Consider the following 24,982-nt stretch of genomic DNA (forward strand, 5'->3'; position numbering starts at 1 on the left):
ATAGAGTCCTGGCTCAGGGAGACGCGCTGTATGTCGGAATCAAACAGCAGTTGATTTGCGACAAGACCTTCCAGAGCAATCACCTGGCAGTCGAGGAGATGCCAAAACAAGTCCTCACAGACAGACATTTGTATAATGTCAACATGTGTGAGATCAGGTGTGGATTTTTAAAAACTCAAGTATCGAGCCCTGGAAGACGGCAGTGGTGGCTTCCGCTTGCCAGCCAGCTGGAGTGTCTCTCAGCAGAGGTTAATCAGGCTATAATCATCATTTCACCCGAGGTTATCGCTGTTTTCCGTGATCAGTCCGGGAGGTATGGAGTGTTTGATTCCCACTCCAGAGACTCGAGAGGATTACCCTCTCATTCCGGTAAGGCGATAGTTATGACTTTTGCGGAACTCAGTGACCTGACTAACCACCTCCACACACTCTTTAGAGACCGTGGAGACTCTGCTAGTTACGAGTTTGTCCCGGTATCTTTTAAGACTGACAGCCCCAGTGCCCCACATCCTCAACAATCCCTGGAAACTGAGGTTCAACATGAAGTGTCTGAACCTGCTCTCCTCGCATTGCAGGCAGACAGTGGGACGGCTGTCAAAATTGAGGAGGACGTTAAAGGTTCCTCAGCTGTCCCACAAGCAACAAAGCTCTCTAAATTGGACAAAGATCGGAGGCGAAAAGCCAAGAGGAGAGCTTGTGACAAAAAGGAAGAAGTGCAAGAAAAACTTGTGAAAAAAACTTGTGAGAGAATCCGGTATGCCAGCTGTGCTGAATTTCGCAGGAAAAAAATTCAGTCACAGAGTAAGTGTGTGCAAAAGAACCGTGAACAACGGCTTTTGTCCTCTAAAAAATACTATGCGAAATTCAGTGTCAAAATGCGAGACAGACTAAAAACCAAATACATGACAGATTCTGCTTTTCGGAGCAGGAAACAAAACTATGTAGTCAAGAGGTACAGCACAGATCCAGCCTTTCAGAACAGGCACAAAAATTATGTTGTCAAGAGGTACAGCATGGATCCAACCATTCTGAACAGACAGAAAAAATATTTTGTCAAGAGGTACAGCACGGATCCTGCCTTTCGGAACAGGAAGAAAAATGATCTTGTCAAGAGGTACAGTACAGATCCAGCCCTTCAGAACAGGCACAAAAATTATGTTGTCAAGAGGTACAGCACGGATCCAGCCTTTCGGAACAGGCAGAAAACGTATGTTGTCCAGAGGTACAGGAAGGATCCAGAGTTCAGGCTACATCATATTCAACGCTGTAGCCTGCTCAGAAGACACAGGTTGGCTGCCAATCCTGACATGCGTCAGAAGTTGCAGAGAGCACTGAGCATCAGGCGGAAATACCGACAGCTCGGAACCTCTTGCCAGCCAGTGCTCACTTCAGTGATGGCAGCGGCAATTGCAGCATTCCGTGAGACCATCAGCCATGGACCAACATACGTCTGTACCGTCTGCCACAGGACTATGTTTCCAAATCAAGTCAAGTCATGCAAGAGAGTTAAATACTCCACCAACATCGACGTGGCACAGGCTTGCTTGACTGGAACATATGTGCATGTCTGTGACGCTGAGTGCTCCTCCCCTTGCTCAATGCCACCAGAGAGACTGCAGGAGTGGATCTGCCACAACTGTGACAGCCACCTCAGCCGTGGGAGGATGCCAACACATGCAGTAGCGAACAATTTAGAGTTGACACCCATTCCCCCAGAGTTGGCCGAACTCAACGTGCTGGAGAGACAGCTCATCGCTAAAATCCTTCCGTTTGCTAAGATCATCGCCTTACCGAAAGGACAGCAGCGAGCAGTCCATGGAGCTGTTGTGTGCGTTCCATCAGAAGTGGAAAGCGTTGTCAACAGTCTTCCACGTCCCCTCCCAGAAGCACAGCTACTGCAGGTGAAATTAAAGCGTCACATTCGATTCAAAGGTTACCAGCACTTTTACACTGTCAACATGAAGAATGTGCTGGTAGCCCTGGAAAAACTCAGAGAGAAACACTCTGAGTATTCCGATGTGACCATTGATGAACAGGCCACGTTCCAAAATCTCCTCCACGACTCAGACAACGAGTGCACGGATGATGCGCAGTGGGGAGAAGACGGCATGCTCGACGAGGAGCTACTGGAGGCGGCTGATAGCTACACTGAGCCAGTCTTGGCTGATTTTGTGTCAGCCGCAGGAACGAGTCGGCCAGAAGACGACCAAAGACGCAATACTGACATGCCATCACCAAGCACTGAGCTGGAAAACCGGTCCAATGATGTCACGACAGAAACCCTCTTGGAGGAGTCTGCAGATGACATAGACTCTCAGCACGACAGCATGGATGCTGCCCAGTGGGGAGAAGACATCTTGGACCAAGAGCTGCTACAAGTGTCTGACAGCTACCAGACCAATTTAGCTGCAGACATACCCACCGAACAGCAGGAGGAGCTAAGACCTGGACTTGCTCTGGACACCTGCATGCAGCCACCAGACATTGCGCAGGAAATACTTTCCTATGGAGATGGCATTTTCAGCGTTGCCCCCGCCCAAGGCAACAAACCTGTGGGATTTTTTGCAATCCCCAAACTGGAAGCCATGGCGTTCCCTGTGCAGTTTCCCACGGGAGAGAACACGCTGGATGAAGACCGTCCCATCAAACTTTCACCCAGCAGATACTTTAACGCCAGGCTTTTCGGTGCAGACACGCGGTTTGCCGAGGACCAGACTTACCTTTTCTTTGCGCAGTTTGTAACGGAGACGAACCTCGCGAGAGGAAGTATGTCGATTCAAATGCGCAAAGGAAAGATGCGCACAAAAGATGGGCGTGCCATCAAAAACTCCATGCTCCAGGACAAAGAGGAGGTGGAGAGATTAATTCAGGCCAAAGAGGCCATGCGATTTATGCAGCCTCTGAGAGGCACACCCGCATATTGGAATAAAAGCCTGAGAGATTTGCATGCTATGCTCAGGCAACTCGGCAAACCGACGTTCTTTTTGACTTTTTCGGCAGCTGAGATGAGATGGCCTGAAATAATTGGGGTCATCAAATCTCAGCAAGGACAAACACTTGGTGACTTTTCCGAACTGGACTGGAAAGCCAAGTGTGACATTTTGCGCAGTAACCCTGTCACCGTTATGCGCATGTTTGAAAAACGTGTGGATGCCCTTATGGCAAAGTTGATCCTCTCACCAGCGCGGCCCATCGGCGAGGTGGAGGATTATTTTTACCGCGTGGAATTTCAGGCCCGCGGAAGCCCACACATTCACATGCTAGTGTGGGTGAAAGACGCCCCTGTGTACGGCGAGGACTTGGACCACACCGTATGCAGGTTCATTGACTGCCACATTTCCTGCCAGATGCCTGACCCCGAGAAGGACCCGGAGCTCCACAAAATCGTCTCGGAGGTTCAGGTACACAGCAGGAGCCACACCGGCTCTTGCCGAAAGGGAAACGTGGCGTGTCGTTATGGCTTCCCCAAGCTGCCGTTTGATATCACCTGGATCACGGAGCCCTTTGCTGCGGATGTGGAAATGGAAGATGGTCAAGACCAGGAAGAGGTGATGAAGGGACGGAGGGAGCAGATCCGTCGGCAGCAAAGGGAAGCAAAGGAAAAGCTTCGGCACCTGAGAGAGCTCCTCATGGATCCGAAGGCCTCCTTTGAGAGCTTGTCAGATCTCCTCCGTCGATGCGACTTGGAACACGACGCCTATCTGAAGTGCGCCGAAAATCTGACAAGCGGGAGCGTGGTCATGCTGAAGCGGCAGCCGAACGAATGTTGGGTTAACGCCTATAACCCAGACCTTCTCCGCGCTTGGAACGCAAACATGGACATCCAGTACGTCCTGGACGAGTACTGCTGTGCCATGTACATGATGTCGTACATCACCAAGCCGGAGCATGAGATGACCGAGATCCTGAACTCGGTCGTGAAGACCAGCAGAGAGTCTGCTTTCAACCAAAGTGAGGAAATGAGAAAGATCATGCAGGCCTATGCGAAGCACCGAGAGGTCAGCGCCCAGGAGGCAGTGGCTCGCACGTGCAGCTTGCCCCTGAAAAAGTGCTCGCGGTCTGTGATTTTCCTCTCGACGGACGAGGAAGCCATGAAGATGAGTCTTCCTATGAGTCGCCTGAAGGACATGGCACCTGACTCTGAAGAGGTCTGGATGTTGGGGGTACCTGAGAAGTACCTGTTCAGACCAAAGACTCCCGAGTTTCAGGGGATGTGCCTGGCCGAATTTGCATCAGACTACCGGGTAGTCTATGGCGAACAAGCACAGGGCCCCAGTGCCATTGCCCTTTTGTGTGACAAAGGACATATTGCCAAGAGGACAGCCGGAAAACCAGCAGTCGTTCGATATGCGCGCTTCTCTGAGACCAAGGCGCCAGAGAAACATTTCAGACGACTGCTAAAGCTGTACCTCCCCCACCGATCTGACGACGAACTCAACGACGGGGGTCGCACCTCGTACGAAGAGTTCTACAAATCCCGACGCAACGTCAAGGACATCGTGGAGCACAACAGGAAGCGATTCGAGGGACGAGGCGCAGGCATGGATAAGGCACTCCAGAACGTCCAGTTCGGTCCGGTCCTCAACGCTTGGAACACGTTCGCACCCGAGGTTGAGGCGGAACGGCAGGAGTGTCTTGAGCTCCGTGAAAAGATCCCAGAGGAGCAGGACGAAGACGCCGTGCCCGACTTTGAAGACCTGAATGTCGGTGAACCCCTTCCCCGAATCGAGGCGCCTCGGTTAAGTCCAGACTTTGTCCGCAAGATGTTTCAGAGTCTGAACCAGACCCAGGCGTGCGTCTTCTACGCTGTGCGCCAGTGGTGCCTTCGGCGTGTGTGGGGCCAAGATCCAGAACCGTTCCACTACTTTGTCTCTGGTGGAGCTGGTTGTGGTAAGTCCCACGTCATCAAGTGCATTCATGAGGAAGCAACGAGGATTCTGTGGCAGCTCCCGAGATTCCGGGACGCAGCTGACATGTCCCAGCCCACTGTCCTTCTGACTGCCTTCACGGGCACGGCAGCCTTTAACATCGCGGGCAAAACGTTGCACTCTGTCCTTAAGCTTCCCAGGTCCCTGGAACCGCCGTACCAGGGCCTGGGCAATGCACTTGATGAACTTAGAGCAACTTTGTCTTCGGTGGAAATTCTCATCATCGATGAGATTTCCATGGTTTCCAAGAAGCTGTTTGCCTACGTCAACTGGCGATTCCAGCAGCTCAAAGGAAACCGAAGACCTTTTGGCGGCATTTCCGTTCTTGCAGTCGGCGACTTTTACCAGCTGCCGCCGCTGGGCAGGGCCAAGCCGCTCTGTGTCTACGAGGAGACAGAGTTCGATCTCTGGAGAGAGCGCTTCACCATGGTCAACCTCACTGAGATCATGCGCCAGAAGGATGACCGAGCGTTCGCCGAACTCCTCAATCGACTGCGTGTCAAGCGCAAGCAAGATCCTCTGTGCGCTGCGGACAGAGGCTTGCTCATGAGAGCCGTCTCTGACGGCAAAGATTGCCCGCCAGGAACGCTGCACGTCTTTGCCACCAACAAGCAGGTAGATGGTCACAACGCAGCCACCGTGGCCTCCCTGCTTAAAGGGGACGTCAAAATAGCGGCCGAGGACTACAGGAAGGATGTCGCTACCGGCAGGAAGGTGCCTGTGCCCAACATCAAAGGCACCAAGAGAGATTTGCCTGACAGCATAATGGCAGCTGAAGGAGCAAGAGTTATGCTGATCAGGAATCTCAACGTGGAGGATGGCCTTGTCAATGGAACCTTTGGGACCATCTCCACCATTCTGCCTGACAGACGTGACCCTAAAGTCGTGAGCTTTCTTGGACTTAAACTGGATAATACCACAGCAGGACAGACTCTCCGCAAAAAGCTTCTGGGCCCCTCGGACGACTTGGTGTACGTCGAGAGATCCGAGGAGAGCATCGGTCGCAAGGGCGGAGTCGTGAGACGTCAGTTCCCCGTCAAGCTGGCCTTTGCGTGTACAGCCCACAAAGTTCAGGGAATGACGGTGACGTCGGCTGTCGTGAGCCTGAAACGCATGTTTCAGCCAGGCATGGCGTATGTGGCGCTTAGTCGCACCACTTCGCTTCAGGGTCTCACCATCACCGATTTTGATGAGACAAAAATCTATGCTGACCCTGCCATTACGACAGCTTTGGAAGACATGCGCAGCGCGAGTTTCCAGAGTGTTACTCCGCTGTTGCACCGCTTCAACCGGACGGAGCGACCAGATGCAGAGGTGACAATCGTCCATCATAACACCCAAGGGCTTCCATCTCACATGGTGGACCTGAAGTTGCATCACGAACTCAGGTTGGCAGATGTGCTTTGTCTCACCGAGACACATCTGTCAGGGTCCTCTGTATCCTCGTCCTTTGATCTGGAGGGATACACTGTGTTTCACCGCAGCAGACAGGCGTGTTACACCACGTGCAGGGACATGGCGTCAAAGGCCGGGGGTGGAGTTGCCGTGTACTGCAGGAGCGCTCTGATGGCGGAGGCGCCGAGCTGCATGGGACGTGTCACAGATCTCGAATGTCTGGTCGTGAAGGTTGAGGTCCCAGTCAAAGTGCTAATAGCAACTGTGTATAGACCTCCAGATTTTGGTTTGCAAAAGTTTCTGCCAAACCTCAACGCTCTCTTGGACACATTGGAACTGTTGGATCACCACCCTATTGTTGTTTGTGGTGACTTCAATGAAGACCTCCTTTCGAGAGGCAAAAAAAGCATAAGAGATGCACTTCTGTCCAGAGGCTACAACCAATTGATCACAGAGTCTACCACAGACAAGAACACTGTGATTGATCACATTTACATTTCCCAACCTGAGAAATGTGTTCAGTCAGGTGTTCTCCAAACGTATTATAGCTATCACAGCCCGGTCTATTGCATTTTGACTGGCTAAAGCCTCACCAGCCAACACTGATTTTGTGTCACACACTCACTTTGTGACACATCAGCGTGTTGTGCTGTCCGATTTTACAGTTGTGTCACACGTTTTTCACGTGGCACATTGTTCTGCTGTGTTTTGTTCTTGGTCTGATTTGTTCTTTGAGTTCCAGGTCTGAGGGGGTCCAGGAGGTGCAGTGGTGAGATCAGACGTCCTCCCACAAGTCCCCTCCTCTCGGACGCCCAGTCCTTTTGGAAGTCCTCAACAGCCTCCCCATAGGCATGTCTCAGGTAGGAACAAGTGTTCAATAGATATTGTTCTAATCGTGCACATCAATTTACTTAATTTAAGAAAAATGTCAAACTAATTGATATTAATTTGCCACTCTTGATTGTTCACCTTTTAGAATTTGGACTTGGCTTCCTGTGGTCCAGGGAGCGGGGTGTGTAGTGTGCAGTGTCGGCCGACGGCCTGTATAGGTCCGGTAACGGCTGTAGCTCCACATCTGCTTCCACGCCTGCTACGACGGGACATGCCTCAGGTAAAAACCGCAGTACAGATTTGCACTTGTTTCACATTTCAATTTTCCCAGTTAATTTTGATCTTTTAACACCCACAGACAACACAGAAGACCACCAGAAGGCTGGAAGAAAAGGCTGAATGTTGTAAATAAAAAATGTATAGTATATGAAAATATTTCAAGTCTGAAGTGTCTTCTTTGGTTGCTATAATAGTACTACATGTACAGTATTTTGTATTGCATTGTTACATTGGTCCTTCTCTCTATGTATATGGGTCATTCCAGAATTGGAGGACAATTTAGGCATCCTAACCTTTGAAAAATCTCATATTTTTCTGTCATATATTTAAGAAAACCAGATAGCAAGCCATCAAATAATGTGATTCGGCCAGCTCAGGCATTAAAGTTACACTTTTTATGAAATGTTTTATTTGATGTGCGCCATGCATAGTGCAATCCTGTTATGAATACTCAGGAACCTGAAAAAGTATATTTTTTTTCAAAAATGTTTAATAAATCCTTTACCATTAAGTAAAGAAGGCCACATGCACATTGGATAATCATTTAATTTCAGTTAAGACTTGACCTCGATTAATTTAAACAACTTTTGAACTCTGGCATGCCCAACTTTCAATATTTGCATGTTTTTTTTTAATTAAATTGCAAATATTTGCTCAAATCTATTACAAATTAAATCATTCAAACCACTAAAAGGACAATAGGTCAAACCCTCATGAGTTTGGGAAAATCATTTAAGATTATTTTGATAAAAATTATTTGGTAACGGTTGAAATTAGAGTAACAGGGTTGAATAGATCCATTATTTCTTATTATAGATCATAACATTAAGGTGACAAACAAATACTCAGAACCACAGGAATGTTGTTTCATAACATCTTATGCTGTGTATTAACCTGCAATGCCTATCATTCAATTTCCTACATATTTCAAATATTAGGTTTTGCTGCTTTCTCTTTCATATAGGTGTAACTATAACAAGCTGGAATGTATGATATGAACATATTTTCAATAAAGGATCAGTGAGTAGGAATGATACATCAACATGTCACTCAGACCGCAACTGGATCTGATCAAATATTCAATAGTCAAACATGAAAAACAGTAGTACTGTAGGCAGACAACTATAAAAATGAATGAGGATGTCAAAAGTAGTCATGAACTGATCAATGTCATAGAAAGCTGATGTCCAGGTTTAAATTTCGTGGCTGGCCAGAGCATCCCACACCTCTCTTGCAATGGCCATATAACGTGAGGTAACATTCTCTGGAGGAGGAATGAGGGACAGCACATCCTCAAAGGGATACCAATGAAGATCATCCCTCAATGGCCAGAAGAAATTATTTTCCCCCACTCTGTGCATACATTTCACCTGGCAGTGGTTTGATACCTGGTAGTAATAAAAGAAAAAAATAGTAATTTATATTCCAGACAATATAGTAATACATTTAAGACAAGTAAATTATGCTAATTGGTTGTCGCTTATGAGTTGTCTGAAGGAAATGCAACCCTGTTACTCTAATTACATTATTAATTAAGCTGATCATTTGAATCAGGTGTGTTGGAAGAGGGAAACATCTAAAACATAGAGGATAATGGCCCTCCAGGAACTGAGTTTGACACCCCTGGTTTACAGTAACTCCATTCCAAATTTTGACCAGGTGACATCTTCCCGTCTCTGCCTTTCAAAATAAAAGCCTGCGACGGACTGGAAAACGCCAGGTAAACCTCTCAGCTTCACACTGCCTTTACAGTAACTCCAATCCAAATTTTGACCAGGTGAGATCTTTCTGTCTCTGCCTTTCAAAATAAAAGCACAGCACAATTTCAAAATAAAAGCCTGCGACAGACCGGAAAACGTTGAAATACGCCTCTCCGGACATGCACCCATCCCGAGCCCCTCCCACGATTTCCGCACCAGCGGGAATTGTCTAGTTAGGGGCTCGGGCTTCGACACGAGCCACTCTCCTCTCCATTGCAAAGCAATGGGAGGAGAGTGGCTCGTGGCGAAGCCACGAGCCACTATTGTTCTCCTGCTGCGTTTATCTTTTATTATTCACGTTTCCGCCGTTTTTCGGTCGCTAACTAGTCCTAGGGCTTTGAGAAAACCAAAATAAATTATATATCAAAACGTGCGGCTTCATCGGGAATCCCGGGCTATGACTTTTCTAAGACATTCGGCATTTTTTCGCAGAATTATTCGCAAAAAACTGCGAAAAAAGTCCCATAGGAAATGAATGGGGAGTGAAAAAAATCGACAAAAAAATCCACTGTTTTCCAAACGCCACTGCTTCGCCATACGTTCACCTAGAAACTTCATTTAACCATCAAAACGCAGTGATTCTTCTTGTCGTCGCAGGAATGTATTTTATGTCAGGCTGAGATTTACAGTTTTTAATCAGTGAGTCCTCAAAAAAGTGAAAATTCTCAAAATCTGCTCTGGTTAGAGTGCGGCATGTCAGTTGGTAGAGTGGAGGAGAGGAGAAAAATCCGCCTGAAAATTTCCCGATCGCATCGCCCTCATGACCAAACGATAAGAGTTAGGAAAATTAAATTTGGTCAGATTGTAGACAATTTTCCTGGGATTCAAATGAATCCAAGTTTGAAGACCTAGCTCTTTCTGAAGTGAAATGGCAGGCAGCAGTTTAGACCAAAGTCGCACCGTTCTCTCCATAGGAACCAATGTAAACTGAATCATCTGCCTCACGGAGGGACAGTGTTTTTTAAATCGCTGTAACTCGGTCATTTCTCTGAATATTTGGAAAATAATTACATTTATGGTTAGCCACAGCCTTCCTCTCGCTCACGGTCATTTCGGTTTTCAGCTAGCATTCACGGTTAGCCCACAATTAGCGCCAGTACGGGACGTTGCACGCTGCTGCTGAGAAGCACTTTTCTGCTGTCTGTGGCAGGCACCGTTGCTATGGGGGCCCATAGCAACCGCCCTTACACACGCGCAGGCATGGTTTCACGCACACACACAGACTCATTGGATGGCCACACCCACCTTCACACCCAATACCTCCACAGGAGCTGCATTTCAGCCTGTAAATCAGATCTACCTCTCAGCTTCACACAGCCTTTCGAGCAGGGGTGTCAAACTCAGTTCCAACACACCTGATTCAAATGATCAGGCTCGTTATCAGGCTTCTGGTGAGCTTGATGATGAGCTGATTATTTGAAACAGGTGTGTTGGAAAAGGGAAACATCTAAAACATAGAGGATAGTGGACCTCCAGGAACTGAGTTTGACACCCCTGCTTTAGAGTAACTCCAATCCAAATGATGACCAGCTGAGATCTTCCTGTCTTTGCCTTTCAAATATAAAAGCACAGCAAAATTTCAAAATAAAAGCCTGCGACGGACTGGAAACACCAGTTAAACCTCTCAGCTTCACACAGCCTTTACAATAACTCCAATCCAAATTTTGACCAGGTGAGATCTTCCTGTCTCTGCCTTTCAAAATAAAAGCACAGCACAATTTCTACAGAAAAGCCTGCGACGGACCGGAAAACGCCAGTTAAACCTCTTAGCTTCACACAGCCTTTAGAGTAACTCTAATCCAAATTTGGACCAGGTGAGATCTTCCCTTCATGCCAGTCAATAAGATCAGCATAGTGAAGCTGGTGCACCCACTGTGCCTCTTTCACTTCCTCCTGTAATTTCAAAATTCATTTTTCACAAATAATTCTACAAAATGTGGGTCAATAGATCTTGGGTGGCTTTCACGCAATAAGATCAGCATAGTGAAGCTGGTGCACCCACTGTGCCTCTTTCACTTCCTCCTGTAATTTCAAAATTCATTTTTCACAAATAATTCTACAAAATGTGGGTCAATAGATCTTGGGTGGCTTTTCACCAACCTTCAGCACCTCATTGTCTTCCCAGTCATGATTCTAAATAGATGGAACATTCCAAGATAAACATATCAAAACTACACTAAATGTTTATTGATATAGTTGGTGGTCTTCCAAATGTCCATTTTTTGTCGGTTTGTAAAGGATGCTGCTGATGCAAGCAGCAAGAGTTCCACAAGTTCATGGTGACAATAAGTGAAATTTGGAAAAAGAAAACACTTAATATGTCTTCAAATATCATCTATTATAATATGCATCTCTGTCTCTGTTCAACTGTGGGGAGTTTTTTTTAATTAAAGTCTAGATGCAAAATAAAATGAAAATTATTTTAAAATTTCAAAAACAACAAAATATTCATGATAAAATAAAAAAGAATTAAATAAATATCCGAAACACAAACACGTAAAACTGCAAAGAAAAATAAATCTAATGACTAAAACTGAAACATAAATGCTAAATATTAATTTCCATCATAAATACAATAACAAAATACATAAATAAATAAAATATATTCAAAATGATAAAACAAATCCAAAATGAATATAACAGAAATGAAATAAAATAAAGCTGAAAATACTATAACTTTTTATAAAAATCACAACAATACACAAAATAAAAGTAAGAAACAGTTAAAAAACACAATAGTGCAAAATAAAAATACTAATTACTTTTATAATTAAAAATAACTACAATAAAATATTCACAATAAAATAAAAAATAGTAAAATTAAAAAATCCAAAAGTCAAATATTAAATCACAACAAATAAAATGAAAAATGGAAAGAATAAAACTAAGCAAAAATATAAATGCTAAATATTTTTTAAAAAGTAATTAAATTAATCATTAAAGAAAACGACAAAAAATGGCAAAGTAAATAAAATGTATCAAAATAATAACATTAATAAATAAAAATACAGTTAATTAAAATAATAATAAAGTAAGTCTGAAAACAAAAGGTGAAGTTCAATGTGTTAGATCAGGCCCCAGGAGAGCAACGCCTTTTTATGGAAGTTTGATAACTGAATTGGTATTTTTGTCAATTTTATATTTACATTTAAGTAAAAAGGAATTCCTCCTATTTTTTTGAATACATAATTTGGTATTGCATTCCACATTTTAACATTTTCTCTTATGAGGCGACATAACCAATTAATTTTGAACATATTATTTATATTATTAATAGATAGAGATAGATAGATTCTTTATTAATCTCCAAAGAGAAATTCACAGTTCCAGCAGCATGAAAGGTAAGAAAAAACAACAACAACAAAAAAAACATGAGAGCATGCAAGTTACAAATAAGATTATGGAAAGCAAAGTTGTCATCTCTGGGTGGACTTGACCCACCAACCTTTTGATTAACAGCCAAACACATTCACAAATTGCACCACACAGACCACATATAAACTTCTTCATGTTATTAGTCATTAGTTAATTTCATCCTCTTCTGTTCACATATGGTTGTAATACTCTCTTTCTATGACTCTTTGGCTGTGTCCGAAATGGCATACTAATATACTACATACTACATACTCAATGAGTATATACTTATACTAAGTATTATAAGTATGATTAGAATGCCAACCGTTCACACTGTAGCATACTACTACGTTTCCCATAATGCATTTCAAACCTCCAAAACCGGAAGTACGGCTATCGACCGACACACACTGCAGACAGAACCTTCTGGAAAAAACGCCTCTCCCAACGGGCGCCCGGCAACAGCCTAGCAACACCAATCAGCGGTGGCATCGAGGCCCCGGTGCACGTTCATTGGCACTTCTTTCAGACAAAGCCGCTGGCCGCTGGCCGCCAACGCCCTTTCTTCGGTTCCATTCAGAGGTAAGGCTGCGTACTTTTTCTCCTCCCTGCTAGCTTTAGCATAGGCTGATTCTGCAGTATATCCTATTAAATATTATGCTCCAACTGAATCTAAATGCTAAGGGCAACAGTAGAAATGCATACTGAATGCTGAAGTGGAAAAACAAAGACAATATTTTTGGTATATTTCAATGTCTGCATTGGTCATGTTCAAGTTGCTATCATTAGCTTATTCAAAGGCTAGCTAGCCGTTAGCTAGATAGATAGCTTTGTCTTTGTCTTTGGAAAATGTTGCTGCAACGGATAAAATAGCCTTTTCTGCCTCATAATGTTTGTTTGGAAAATAGCGTGGTTAAACTGGAGCTTTCATACATTTTTCCAGTCTCTTGGTGAGGGAGTGTGAAGCGCCTTTCTCCCTCAACTTCTAGCTTTGTTCACTTGAGTTGCACAGTTCGGTTTTGTGCTCTAAATGAATAGGGATGCTGACGGTCAGAGCAGAAAAATTTAAACTTGACACTGATGTGTAGAAATGATGATTAAAGAAGATGTAGTAGTATTTGCTTTGGTCATGTTCAAGTTGCTATATGTGCTTTGTGACGTTTTAATTTGCATCTATGTGGAACGGTTGTCTTAGTAAAATGGTGCTGTGATATCTCTTCTACCTCATTGTGTTTTCTGTAAAATAGTGTGGTTAAACAGGTGCTTTGTTATAACTGTTTTAGTCTTGCAAAATGGTGCTGTGTGCACTTTCACTCAAATTTTGATGTTTAAATTAATTAAGGTGCCAGTGCTTTGTTCCATCATGTTAGAATCAGTTCTATCAGTCATTTAGGACATCATGATGAGTATAATATCGTTTATTTATGGCATGTTGCATGATTAAATGTTTCAGTGCTTCCATTCAGTAGGCATTGTCTGATCTTTACCCTTGTTGTGTTTTAAAATCGTTGTTTCAGTTTCTGAGTCAGCAGTGACAGTAGATTTTTTTCTCTGATAAAAAATACATTGCGAGGACATTCGATGTGTTGTGTGTACATGTTTTTTCTGCTCATATTGGTGATAACTGTTTTATAGCAGTGGTTTCAGACAAGTCACAGTGTTTGTTTTTTTTCTTTTAAGATTTTCACTATGCTGTAAGTGTCTTAGTCTTGTAAAATGTACTTTATACTGCTAACTTATCTTCAGCTGGTGAGGTCACCATGGCGACCAACTGCCAGACTCACACAGGGGTGTCACTCGGTTTTAAGGACAGGGGAGGCTTAGCCCCCATGAGAAATTGCTTTTCCACTTTTTGGACCGATTTAGATTTTTTTTCAGAGATACTTTACTGTGTAAATGTTTTAGGCCACAGTGGCCATGACTTTTGCTCACAACAGAATAATTCAGGGCTGCCAACTTGTGATCAGACCTCAGAGTGAGATTTGGTTTATGTGAGATGGTGATGGCCCCAGAAAATTTTGAAAATTATTGATCCTATTTCCTGCATTCTGGTGCATTTTAACAGCATTTTGTTAAAATCTTATTACAGAGACAACATTAAGGGATAATAAAAAAACATTGAGATTTAAAAAACTGGAAAAAAAACAGAGCAACAGCAGGCAATATTAAAAATGTTTCTTCATGTAAAATATGGATGAAGGTTCTGTGGCTGGATGTGCACAACACATTTCAGTATTTTCCATAAATATCTGCATAATTGAAATAACTCCATCAACCACTTTGTAACATTTGTCTTTATAGGATTCTAATGCACTCAACAGCTTCAAGTTGACCACATCAGCCAACTAAAGAATGAAAAGTGCTTAAGAAAAAACAAAACATCTTTATAACTTAAATTATCTATTCACTGTACAGAATTACAATCAGACACTAAACTGTGTCCCACAGGAGCAGGGTTACATGGACTAAAATCAGGACCAAAACAGGTCTGACTAGACCTCACAGGAGCAGGGTATCATGGACTAAACCCAGGACTAAATGAATGAATAACTTATTAACTCGGCCCAAAAATAAATGACAAAGTCTGTAAATTCAGAATAAATGGCACAACTGTATACAGGAACAGGAAGAGAACAGGAAAAAATGAATTTTTGTGAGCCATGTTTTACTCCCTGAGGCTTCGGAAAATTCACCAGTTACTTGTAGTGCAGTTTGTATCTGTGATTTATCTTTGAGGAATAAAACTGTGTCATTAGCTAGCTGTGAAATCTTTATCTCACGATTGAAAATGACTAAACCTTGAATATTTCGGTTGCAGGAAATATTTAAGAATAGGAGTTCAGCCACAACCAAAACCAAGAAACAGGAAATGGGACATCCTTGGCATACACCTCTTGAGACAGAAAACCTCCTAGACATTCTGGGATATAAAATCACTGAGCTATTTATGTCATTATAAAACATAGTGATACTATTAATAAATTTATCACCAAAGCCAAGAATTTTTAGGGTCTGTATAATGAAAGAGTGTTCAATTGAATCAAATGCCTTGTAGAAATGTAGGAAAGCCTTCAGTGCTTTTGAGTTTATATAATCTGAGTAATCAATTAGATCTATTATTAATCTGATATTAGAACTAATGTGATGCTTTGCCATGAAGCCATTTTGATTTTCACTTATTGTCTCTTTTAAATTATTTTTCAGTCGTTTAGCATAGACTTTTGCTCTGATTCTGTAATCGATATTTAAAAATGAAACAGGTCTCCAGTTTTCTATAATTAAAGGATCTTTACCTGGCTTAGGAATCAAGGTTATCAGACCTTGCTTCATGGTTGTTGTCATTTCTTGTCTGCCAATGCATTCGTTATACATCAGTAAAAGATGTTCCTTAATCAAATCCCAGAAGCAAAGGTTCGACTGTGAGGCCATCACTTCCAGGTGATTTTCTCAATCTCACTGAATGAACAGCATCAGTGATTTCTGAACCCAGAATATCAGCTTCACATGTCTCTTTAAAGCTCTCTGAAATCAAGGGTTTAAAATTTTGTATGTGCTTCATACATTTATCACATTTTGTTTGATTAAATTCAGATGTATACAGGTTGCTATAAAACAAGGTAATATAATTGGAGATGATATTTATGGAGTCGCAGGAGTGCCAAATCAAAATATAAATAAATAAATAAATAAATAAATGTGGAAATATAAAGAGAAATAAATAAATGTGGAAATATAAAGAAAAATGAATTAATTAATAAATATGGAAATGTAAAGAGAAATAAATAAAAGAAAAATTTTGTCTTTACTTTTACCTTTTCCGTTTTTCCATTTATTTACTTATTTATATCTTTATATTTCCACATTTATTTGTTTATTTATTTATATTTCCACATTTATTTATTTATTTATATTTTGATTTGGCACTCCTGTGACTCCATAGTTATTAGGATCCAAGCATACTAGCTCATTTATATTAAGAGATGTAATATTATTTCTTTTTCTGTTTCTTTTCTGTAATGCAGAAAAGTAACTTCAGTTTTTCTCGCCTTCTTCTAACCACTTAGCTCTAGATCTGATGAAAGCGCCTTTCGCTAAGTTCACGTACATTCTGTCAAGCTCTTCTCTGAGGTTTTTTAGTGTGCTTAGGTCTTCTTCAGATAAATCATGTTCGGAACTTAATAACTGTAGCTGGTTTATTAGAAAATTCATTTTTTCATCTTTTAGTTTTTTTTATTTCTTTACTGCGTTTAATTGCAATTTCTCGTAATTTTAAATTTAAAGTATTCCCATTTTTGAATTGGATTCATTTCTCTTTTACCAAATATATCCTTAGCAAGTAATTGTACCCCTTCTTTAAATTTTTTATCATCTAATATATTATTGTTTAATTTCCAATAGCCTCTTATGTTAGAATTCTCTTTTGATCCTGTTAATCTTAAACTTATTAATTTATGATCACACAGTGGAGCATGAATATGAGAAATGTCTAAAACAAACTGTAAACTCTTTGATGAGATTAACCAAAGGTCAGTTCTTGACTGTAAACTTCTGCTGGTGTTAGACCACGTGTAGTCTGTGACATTGGGGTTCATAAATCTCCACACATCTGTTAACAAAAGATGATCACTTATAAATGAGGTGGATTTAAAGCCCAGTAATGATGCAGATCTTGGAGGATGTCTGTCCATGTAATCATCTGGAGCATCATTAAAGTCTCCTCCTATGATAATAGTAGAATCTTTGTATTTTTCCTTTAAATCGTCCAAAGCTGAAGAGAGTTCAGTAAACATGTCCTTTGCTTGCGATGCTCTGTTTGGTCCATAAACATTACAAATGATAGACATCAAATCATCCACCTTCAAAACTGAAATGATCCAGCGGCCTTTGTTTGAAGCTTTGGTTTCCAGAATATCACCATTAAATCTGTTTAAAAGTACTGCCACTCCAGCTGAATAATTGTATACAGGCAGTTATAGTAGCAGCAGCAGCAGTACATGCATCTGCTGATGTGGGATTATTTATGTCTTTTCAGCTTTTTAAAACACAGAAAATACACAAAGGATTTATCATTTCTTCACTATGTTGAAGCCTTAGTTTATACTGTGTTTATACATTTGTCTCTGTAAAATAGTGCTCTGACAGATGAAATATCTCTTGTACCTTGTGTAGCTTAAAAAGTAGTGTGGTTAAATGTAACATTGACTACATTTTCTAGCAATTTTGATGTTAAAATTAATTAAGGTGTTAGAACTGATTTTAAGATAATGGAACAAAGCACTATCAGTCAATTAGGACATCATGATGAGTATAATATCGTTTAAGACATGTTGCATGAGGAAATGTTAACATACCATTAATTACAGTGTCATATTAATTCTCTGCTGTGTTAAAGACCAGTTCAGCTACTTTTGCTGCAGACATGTTGAGATTCTTCTTCTTTCTGAGAAAACATGCAGTAGTGCTTTAATTTAGTAGCCATTGTCTGGTCTTTAGCCCTTTTGTGTTTTGAATTAGTTGTTTCAGTTTGAGTCAGCAGTGTAAGTAGATTTTTCCCTCTGATGAAAAAATACATAGTGAGGACATTAGATGTGTCTTGTACATGCATGTTTTGCTGCTCATATTGGTGCTTAGTGTTTCATAGCAGTGCTTTTAGATAACGTTTTTTTTTTTTTTCACCAGCCTTTTGGAGAGCCTCTGGATTGCCCTTGGACATCCTTTGGTCAACCACCACTGCATCACCGCGTATCCTTTCATCCATCCATCCATCCATCCATCCTTTCATCCATCCATCTGTTTTGTGTGCCTTGTTCTCTCTCTCTCTCTCTCCCTGTGTTCGTCTGTCTCTGTTGTGTTCTTGTGCTGTCTTCCAGGATGCCTCGGAAGGGGAGACGCTCCAGGCCCAGAAGCAGCGCTGGAGGAAGCCGGACGCGTCTGAGATGCCCACCCCTCCCATTGACGCACCCCACTGCTCCCGCTCTCCCCAGTACAAGGTATGTTTACACCCGAACTGACATGCTCACTTGTGCAATGCAGAATGTGCTAAGTTGGACACGTTCATGGCATCCGCACGATGTTGAATTAAATAAGTGTATTATTTGCTCACAGAAGGTTGGTTCCACCTTGCCAGCCGGACGGTTCTGGGAAGAGCGGCAGGCGCGTGCAAACCTTATTGCACGTAAGTACTCAGCAGTTTTTATCATGAAATATCTTCACAAATCATATTTAGTGTACCACCAACAATTACCCGTTGAACACAGATTCTGCTGTTCTCATACAATAATAGAAAATGGTGATTGTTGTATGAGCTGTCTTTGTTTGAAATCCGTTTTAAATCCTCTTTTGCTCTGTCTTCTTGTGAACAGGCCGTGGCACCGGTTACCGCCACAAAGCTTTGAAATGGCCAACTTCACCCTTTACTGGGCGCAACCACAAGTTGGTCATTCCTCCTGAGCGCCCTGGAAAGAAGGTATAATTATTGATTGTTGCTGTTCGTTTTCTTAAAAAGTTCTTTTGACTTTAATACTAAAACTGTGGTATTTCTTTTGCAGTTCATTCTTATTGTCGGGGACTCCCATCTACGTGCTCTTGTAGATGGCTTTATTCGGATGCCAGAGTCTCGGCTGAGCTTTGGCTTCCTGTCGATCCCGGGGGCGTCTGCTTCTGAAATTCGCACTGAGGTTCTGCACGCTGCAGTTCCTCGTGCACCTGATGCCGTCTGCGTCATGGCCCCTGGCAACAACCTGACCAGCACCACTGTTGAGAAGGCTGGTGTGGATTTTGGCAATCTCCTCACCACTTGTGGCAACCGCTGGTCTAAGGTTTTTGTGGTCGGCTTTCCTCCCCGCCTGGTCGTTGACGTCCAACACCAGGACCTGCTTCGGCAGGAATACAGACGTGTGGCTGCTCGTATGGGTAAGAGGAAAGAGATTGTTTTCATCCATTCCATTCACTGAATGAACAAACTAGAAAGACGTGATCTACATTTTAACAATTCTCAAGTATCGATGGATATTTTGGTACAATGATGACTTTTTTTTTCAATTGTTTTTCAAGGTGTAAAGTTCTTCAACACTGCAGAGCACTTCCCCCTGAGCGATTTGGTGCTGTGGAGCAAGGATGGTGTAAGTGTAGTATGTTGTGAAAAAAAGTTGTTGATTGGACAAGTTTGGTTCACGGCAGATGTTCACTGACATTAAAACTGTTGGTGTGTGTTTTTTTTTATTTTTTATTTCTTATTTATGCAGGTCCATCTGAGTGATTGTGAGGGGATGGGGATCCTCGTCCAGTTGTTCTGGTCTGCTGCCAGCGAGCAACTGGTGACACCACCTCCTTCGCCCCGGATCTCTCCTCAGCCTCCAGTTCGGAAAGCCACAGTGAGAAAGAGATCCCCTGCTCCACCCAGCCCGAAACCCCGTGAACGGAGGAATATTGGTCAGGGCGGCAAGGTAATTGATAAATTGCTTTATGTTTTTTAGACTTTTTTTTTTTTTTAGACAACTGTGACATCATGTATTGTGATAATAATGGTAATAATATGTGTACTGTGGTAAAAAACATTAGTTATAATTCAGTGTGACGCTTTCTGTGATTGCAGACGAGCCATCCTCGGGAACCTCCCCGGTCCAGAGGTTCACCAAAGCCCAGGATGGCTCAACAGCAGGTTTGTGATTCTTCAGATATTTCTTTCAGATGCTATTGGTTGTTTTTTGACAGGACAAACTGTAATTAGTAGTGTCTGCTTTGTGTTTTACAGGTGGAGGAGAGCTTCCTTCCGCTGAACCCCGTCTGGTTCAGCAGCACAGCCCTAAGTGCCATGGAGAAAGTGTCTCCCTCACATATGTCTTGCCTGGCGGATTTCAATGCCATGGAGAAAGTGTCTCCCTCCCATAAGTCTTGCCTGGCGGATTTCAAGGCTTCTCCTAAGCCAAAGAAGGTAAGTTGATTGATTAAAATTTTATCTCCCGCAGAAGGATTGTATGAATGCTCAAATGTGTAATTCCTGACAGTTAATTCTGCAGATGTTTTTTTTTTTTTTAGTGTCATCTGCAATTAAGTAAAACCAGTTCATAACAACAGCCACAAATAATAACAGACTTGAATCAGCTACACAGAAATGTAGTTGTAAATTGTTGGATAGCTGTTCAACTCCATTTAATTGGTATCTCATTTGGTTGCTGCTGACTCCATTCCACAGGCATCTACATTGTCCACATTGACACTTGCTATGTTTTTCTCATCTGTCATCAGCAGTTTGACTCACCCCCGGCCAGATTGTCCTGCAGTTGGGGCAAGACAGAAACCCCTGTTTGTTCTCCCATTGCAAAGGTAAGGATTAGTCCTCTTCTCATCAGTATGTATCATCTGACTGAAAATCATCGTCATTTCACTGAAGTTTTGTTGTTCTGTGTTTAGATGGCCAAAATGATGACCCCCTCACCGAATGGACAGGTCTGGACAGCTGATGATGCGGGCTGCAAGCCTCCTTCTCCTGAGAAGGTATATTTACCTCTCTATAATCAATTAAAAGAACATTACAAAGCAGGCTTCTCCATTTGTGGCCATTTTTGTCGTTCCTGTTTTTTCTGGCACATTTACTGTATAATCACAATTCCAATGAATCGCTAGCATTAGGAAAATTGAAACTACTAGCTAGCTATCAGCTACCAATCTAGCTTTTTTGTTAGCTTGCTATCTTTCGGGTAGCTAGCTTTGGGACAACTGAAACTACTGGCTAGCTAGCTGGCAGCTAGCAATCTAGCTTATTCAAAGGCTAGCTAGCCGTTAGCTAGATACATAACTTTTGGATAGCTAGATAGCTAGCTTTTAGACAACTGATGCTAGTTAGTCGTTAGCCAACTATCTAGCTATCGTGTTGCTTTATTTTTTAAGTGTCACTGTTATTGTCATTTATCAGATGACCCGAACACTGACTCCATCACAAACCAAGTGGCCCTGGTTCATGACAGCTGCATCCACCTCAGCTGATGCACCAACAGACAAGGTAAGTTTATTCCTCTATGATAGACATGTTAGACCAGGGGTGTCAAACTCAGTTCCTGGAGGGCCACTGTCCTGCATGTTTTAGATGTTTCCTTCTTCCAACACACCTGATTCAAATGATCAGCTTATCATCAAGCTCAGCAGAAGCCTGATAACGAGCCTGATCATTTGAATCAGCTGTGTTGGAAGAGGGAAACATCTAAAACATGCAGGATAGTGGCCCTCCAGGAACGGATCTTGACACCCCTGTGTTAGACAATACACACGTGTTTGTTTGTTTTTTTGTAAAGTCATGATTGTTTGGGGTTTTTTTTGGTTTACTGCAGTTAAAAATATTTTTTGGCAATTGAGAGAACTGTTATTATGCTGGTCACAATACAATAAGCTACCTGTAATGCTGTGTTGTGTGCCATTGCTTTCACAAAGTAACTCTTGCTTCTAATGAGGGTTTTACATTAGCACTAGCCACTGGCAAAATCCATGTAGAAAAGGTTTTGGTGAATAAAATATTTACATCACTTGCCATTGGCATGGTGGAAAAAAGTCAATGGAATACTGACTTTGCTATGTAATTGCATTTCACACAAACAGGAAAAGTATGTGGTCCAGGCAGTCTTCAGTAGCCTTCAGTCTGTACAGTAATGTTGATTCCATGACCATCAACTGTCTGTTACATGAAACAACTCTGATGCTGCAGTCATAAGTTGTCTGCTCAAAGCACCCTCCTTAAGCCTCCTCACAAACACTGGAGCAAGTCCCATTACGTTAAAATAGTAATGTCATGTTGAAATCTGTGTTGATGTTTACAGAATAGGAGCTAACCAGTAAATTAAATTAGGTGACATAGGGTTATTATGTGTTCATGGTTTTAGAAAAAATGTAAGTCATTATGATGTATTCAAATGCAATTTCAAGAAAAAAGAAAATATGTTGCAATGCCCTGGAAAAAAAATCCTGGAGGGAAATTCTGCAAATAATACAATAATACAAAAAAACACACAGACACATACATATCTATGTACACACACACAATATAAATATATATATATATATATATATATATATATATATTTCATATTCACATATACATATTATGCATGATTGCAATAAACGTACAAATATGTATATTAAACTAGCTAAGGTAATAGTAAGCAATAATACGCTAAAATAATACAAGATTTCCATAAATTGGTGAGAGGATGTTCATAATGTTGGAACAATGAAAGTTGTTACTGAAACATTAAATCATATGATCCTTAACTGAAGAAGCTCGTACTAATGCCGAACTGGAAAAAAATTAAGCTGTCTGAATAAATAATGAAAATATAATAATTACTGATCACAATTTGTCATAATTTCAGGATAAAACCAGGAGCGAGAGTCACCGTGTGGAGTCAGTCCGGGCCAGTCATTCTCAGAATGATAAGAGGTACAAGGCATTTTCCCGCAACCATCAGTGTAGCTGTAACGCATTGACATTTCTGGCATACCACACTGAGGGCTGTCAGTTCACCAGGACTACACTCGATAGAGTCCTGGCTCAGGGAGACGCGCTGTATGTCGGAGTCAAACAGCAGTTGATTCGCGACAAGACCTTCCAGAGCAATCACCTGGCAGTCGAGGAGATGCCAAAACAAGTCCTCACAGACAGACATTTGTATAATGTCAACATGTCTGAGATCAGGTGTGGCTTTTTAAAAACTCAAGTCTCGAGCCCTGGAAGACAGCAGTGGTGGCTTCCGCTTGCCACCCAGCTGGAGTGTCTTTCAGCAGAGGTTAGTCAGGCTTTAATCATCATTTCACCGAGGTTATTGCTGTTTTCCGTGATCAGTCCGGGAGGTATGGAGTGTTTGATTCCCACTCCAGAGACTCAAGAGGATTACCCTCTCATTCCGGGAAGGCGATCATCATGACTTTTGCGGAACTCAGTGACCTGGCTAACCACCTGCACACACTGTTTAGAGACCGTGGAGACTCTGCAAGTTACGAGTTTGTCCCGGTTTCTTTTCAGACTGACAGCCCCAGTGAACATCCTCAACAATCCCCAGAAACTGAGGTTCAAGATGAAGTGTCTGAACCTGCTCTCCTCGCATTGCAGGCAGACAGTGGGACGGCTGTCAAAATTGAGGAGGACGTTAAAGGTTCCTCAGCTGTCCCACAAGCAAGAAAGCTCTCTAAATTGGACAAAGATCGGAGGCGAAAAGCCAAGAGGAGAGCATGTGAAAAAAGGAAAAAGTGAAAGAAAAACTTGGGAAAAAAACTGGTGAGAGACTCAGGTATGCCAGCTGTGCTGAATTTCGCAGGAAGAAAATTCAGGCACACAGTAAGTGTGTGCAAAAGAACCATGAACAACGGCTCTTGTCTTCCAAAAATACTATGCGAAGTTCAATGTCAAAATGCGAGACAGCTTAAAAAACAAATACATGACAGATTCTGCTTTTCGGAGCAGGCAAAAAAATTATGTTGTCAAGAGGTACAGAATGGATCCAGCCTTTCGGAACAGGCAAAAAATAATGTTCTCAAGAGGTACAGCACGGATCCAGCCATTCTGAACAGGCAGAAAAAGTATGTTGTCCACAGGTACAGGAAGGATCCAGAGTTCAGGCTACATCATATTCAACGCTGTAGCCTGCTCAGAAGACGCAGGTTGGCTGCTAATCCTGACATGCGTCACAAGTTGTGGAGAGCACTGAGCATCAGGTGGAAATTACCGACAGCTCGGAACCTCTCGCCAGCCAGTGCTCACTTCAGTGATGGGCAGCGGCAATAGCAGCATTCCGTGAGACCATCAGCCATGGACCAACATACGTCTGTACCGTCTGCCACAGGACTATTGTTTCCAAATCAAGTCAAGTCATGCAAGAGAGTTAAATACTCCACCAACATCGACGTGGCACAGGCTTGCTGACTGGAACATATGTGCATGTCTGTGACGCTGAGTGCTCCTCCCCTTGCTCAATGCCACCAGAGAGACTGCAGGAGTGGATCTGCCACAACTGTGACAGCCACCTCAGCCGTGGGAGGATGCCAACACATGCAGTAGCGAACAATTTAGAGTTGGCACCCATTCCCCGGGAGTTGGCCCAACTCAACGTGCTGGAGAGACAGCTCATCGCAAAAATTCTCCCGTTTGCGAAGATCATCGCCTTACCGAAAGGACAACAGCGAGCAGTCCATGGAGCTGTTGTGTGCGTTCCATCGGAAGTGGAAAGCGTTGTCAACAGTCTTCCACGTCCCCTCCCAGAAGCACAGCTACTGCAGGTGAAATTAAAGCGTCACATTCGATTCAAAGGTTACCAGCACTTCTACACTGTCAACATGAAGAATGTGCTGGTAGCCCTGGAAAAACTCAGAGAGCAGCACGCTGAGTATTCCGATGTGACCATTGATGAACAGGCCACGTTCCAAAATCTCCTCCACGACTCAGACAGAGTG

At 42.6% G+C, this 24,982-nt stretch overlaps 2 protein-coding genes across 2 annotated transcripts in view; both read left to right on the forward strand.

Moving 5' to 3' along the window:
* The window catches only part of LOC127531375 (uncharacterized), a 121,498-nt gene that overhangs the window by 4,900 nt on the left and 91,616 nt on the right, over nucleotides 1–24,982 (forward strand). Inside the window, exons 3-11 of the mRNA XM_051940548.1 lie at nucleotides 18,910–19,013; nucleotides 19,096–19,459; nucleotides 19,601–19,668; nucleotides 19,792–19,992; nucleotides 20,142–20,207; nucleotides 20,301–20,480; nucleotides 20,795–20,872; nucleotides 20,960–21,043; nucleotides 21,462–21,548. Of these exons, the coding sequence (XP_051796508.1) occupies nucleotides 18,910–19,013; nucleotides 19,096–19,459; nucleotides 19,601–19,668; nucleotides 19,792–19,992; nucleotides 20,142–20,207; nucleotides 20,301–20,480; nucleotides 20,795–20,872; nucleotides 20,960–21,043; nucleotides 21,462–21,548 (1,232 nt within the window). The remainder of the gene's footprint in view (nucleotides 1–18,909; nucleotides 19,014–19,095; nucleotides 19,460–19,600; nucleotides 19,669–19,791; nucleotides 19,993–20,141; nucleotides 20,208–20,300; nucleotides 20,481–20,794; nucleotides 20,873–20,959; nucleotides 21,044–21,461; nucleotides 21,549–24,982) is intronic.
* The window catches only part of LOC127531372 (uncharacterized), a 113,805-nt gene continuing 91,616 nt past the window's right edge, over nucleotides 2,794–24,982 (forward strand). Inside the window, exon 1 of the mRNA XM_051940542.1 lies at nucleotides 2,794–7,084. Within this exon, the coding sequence (XP_051796502.1) occupies nucleotides 2,796–6,908 (4,113 nt within the window). The 5' untranslated portion in view covers nucleotides 2,794–2,795 and the 3' untranslated portion in view covers nucleotides 6,909–7,084. The remainder of the gene's footprint in view (nucleotides 7,085–24,982) is intronic.

This window comes from Acanthochromis polyacanthus, chromosome 20 (assembly GCF_021347895.1).
Source record: "Acanthochromis polyacanthus isolate Apoly-LR-REF ecotype Palm Island chromosome 20, KAUST_Apoly_ChrSc, whole genome shotgun sequence".
Lineage (NCBI taxonomy): Eukaryota > Metazoa > Chordata > Actinopteri > Pomacentridae > Acanthochromis > Acanthochromis polyacanthus.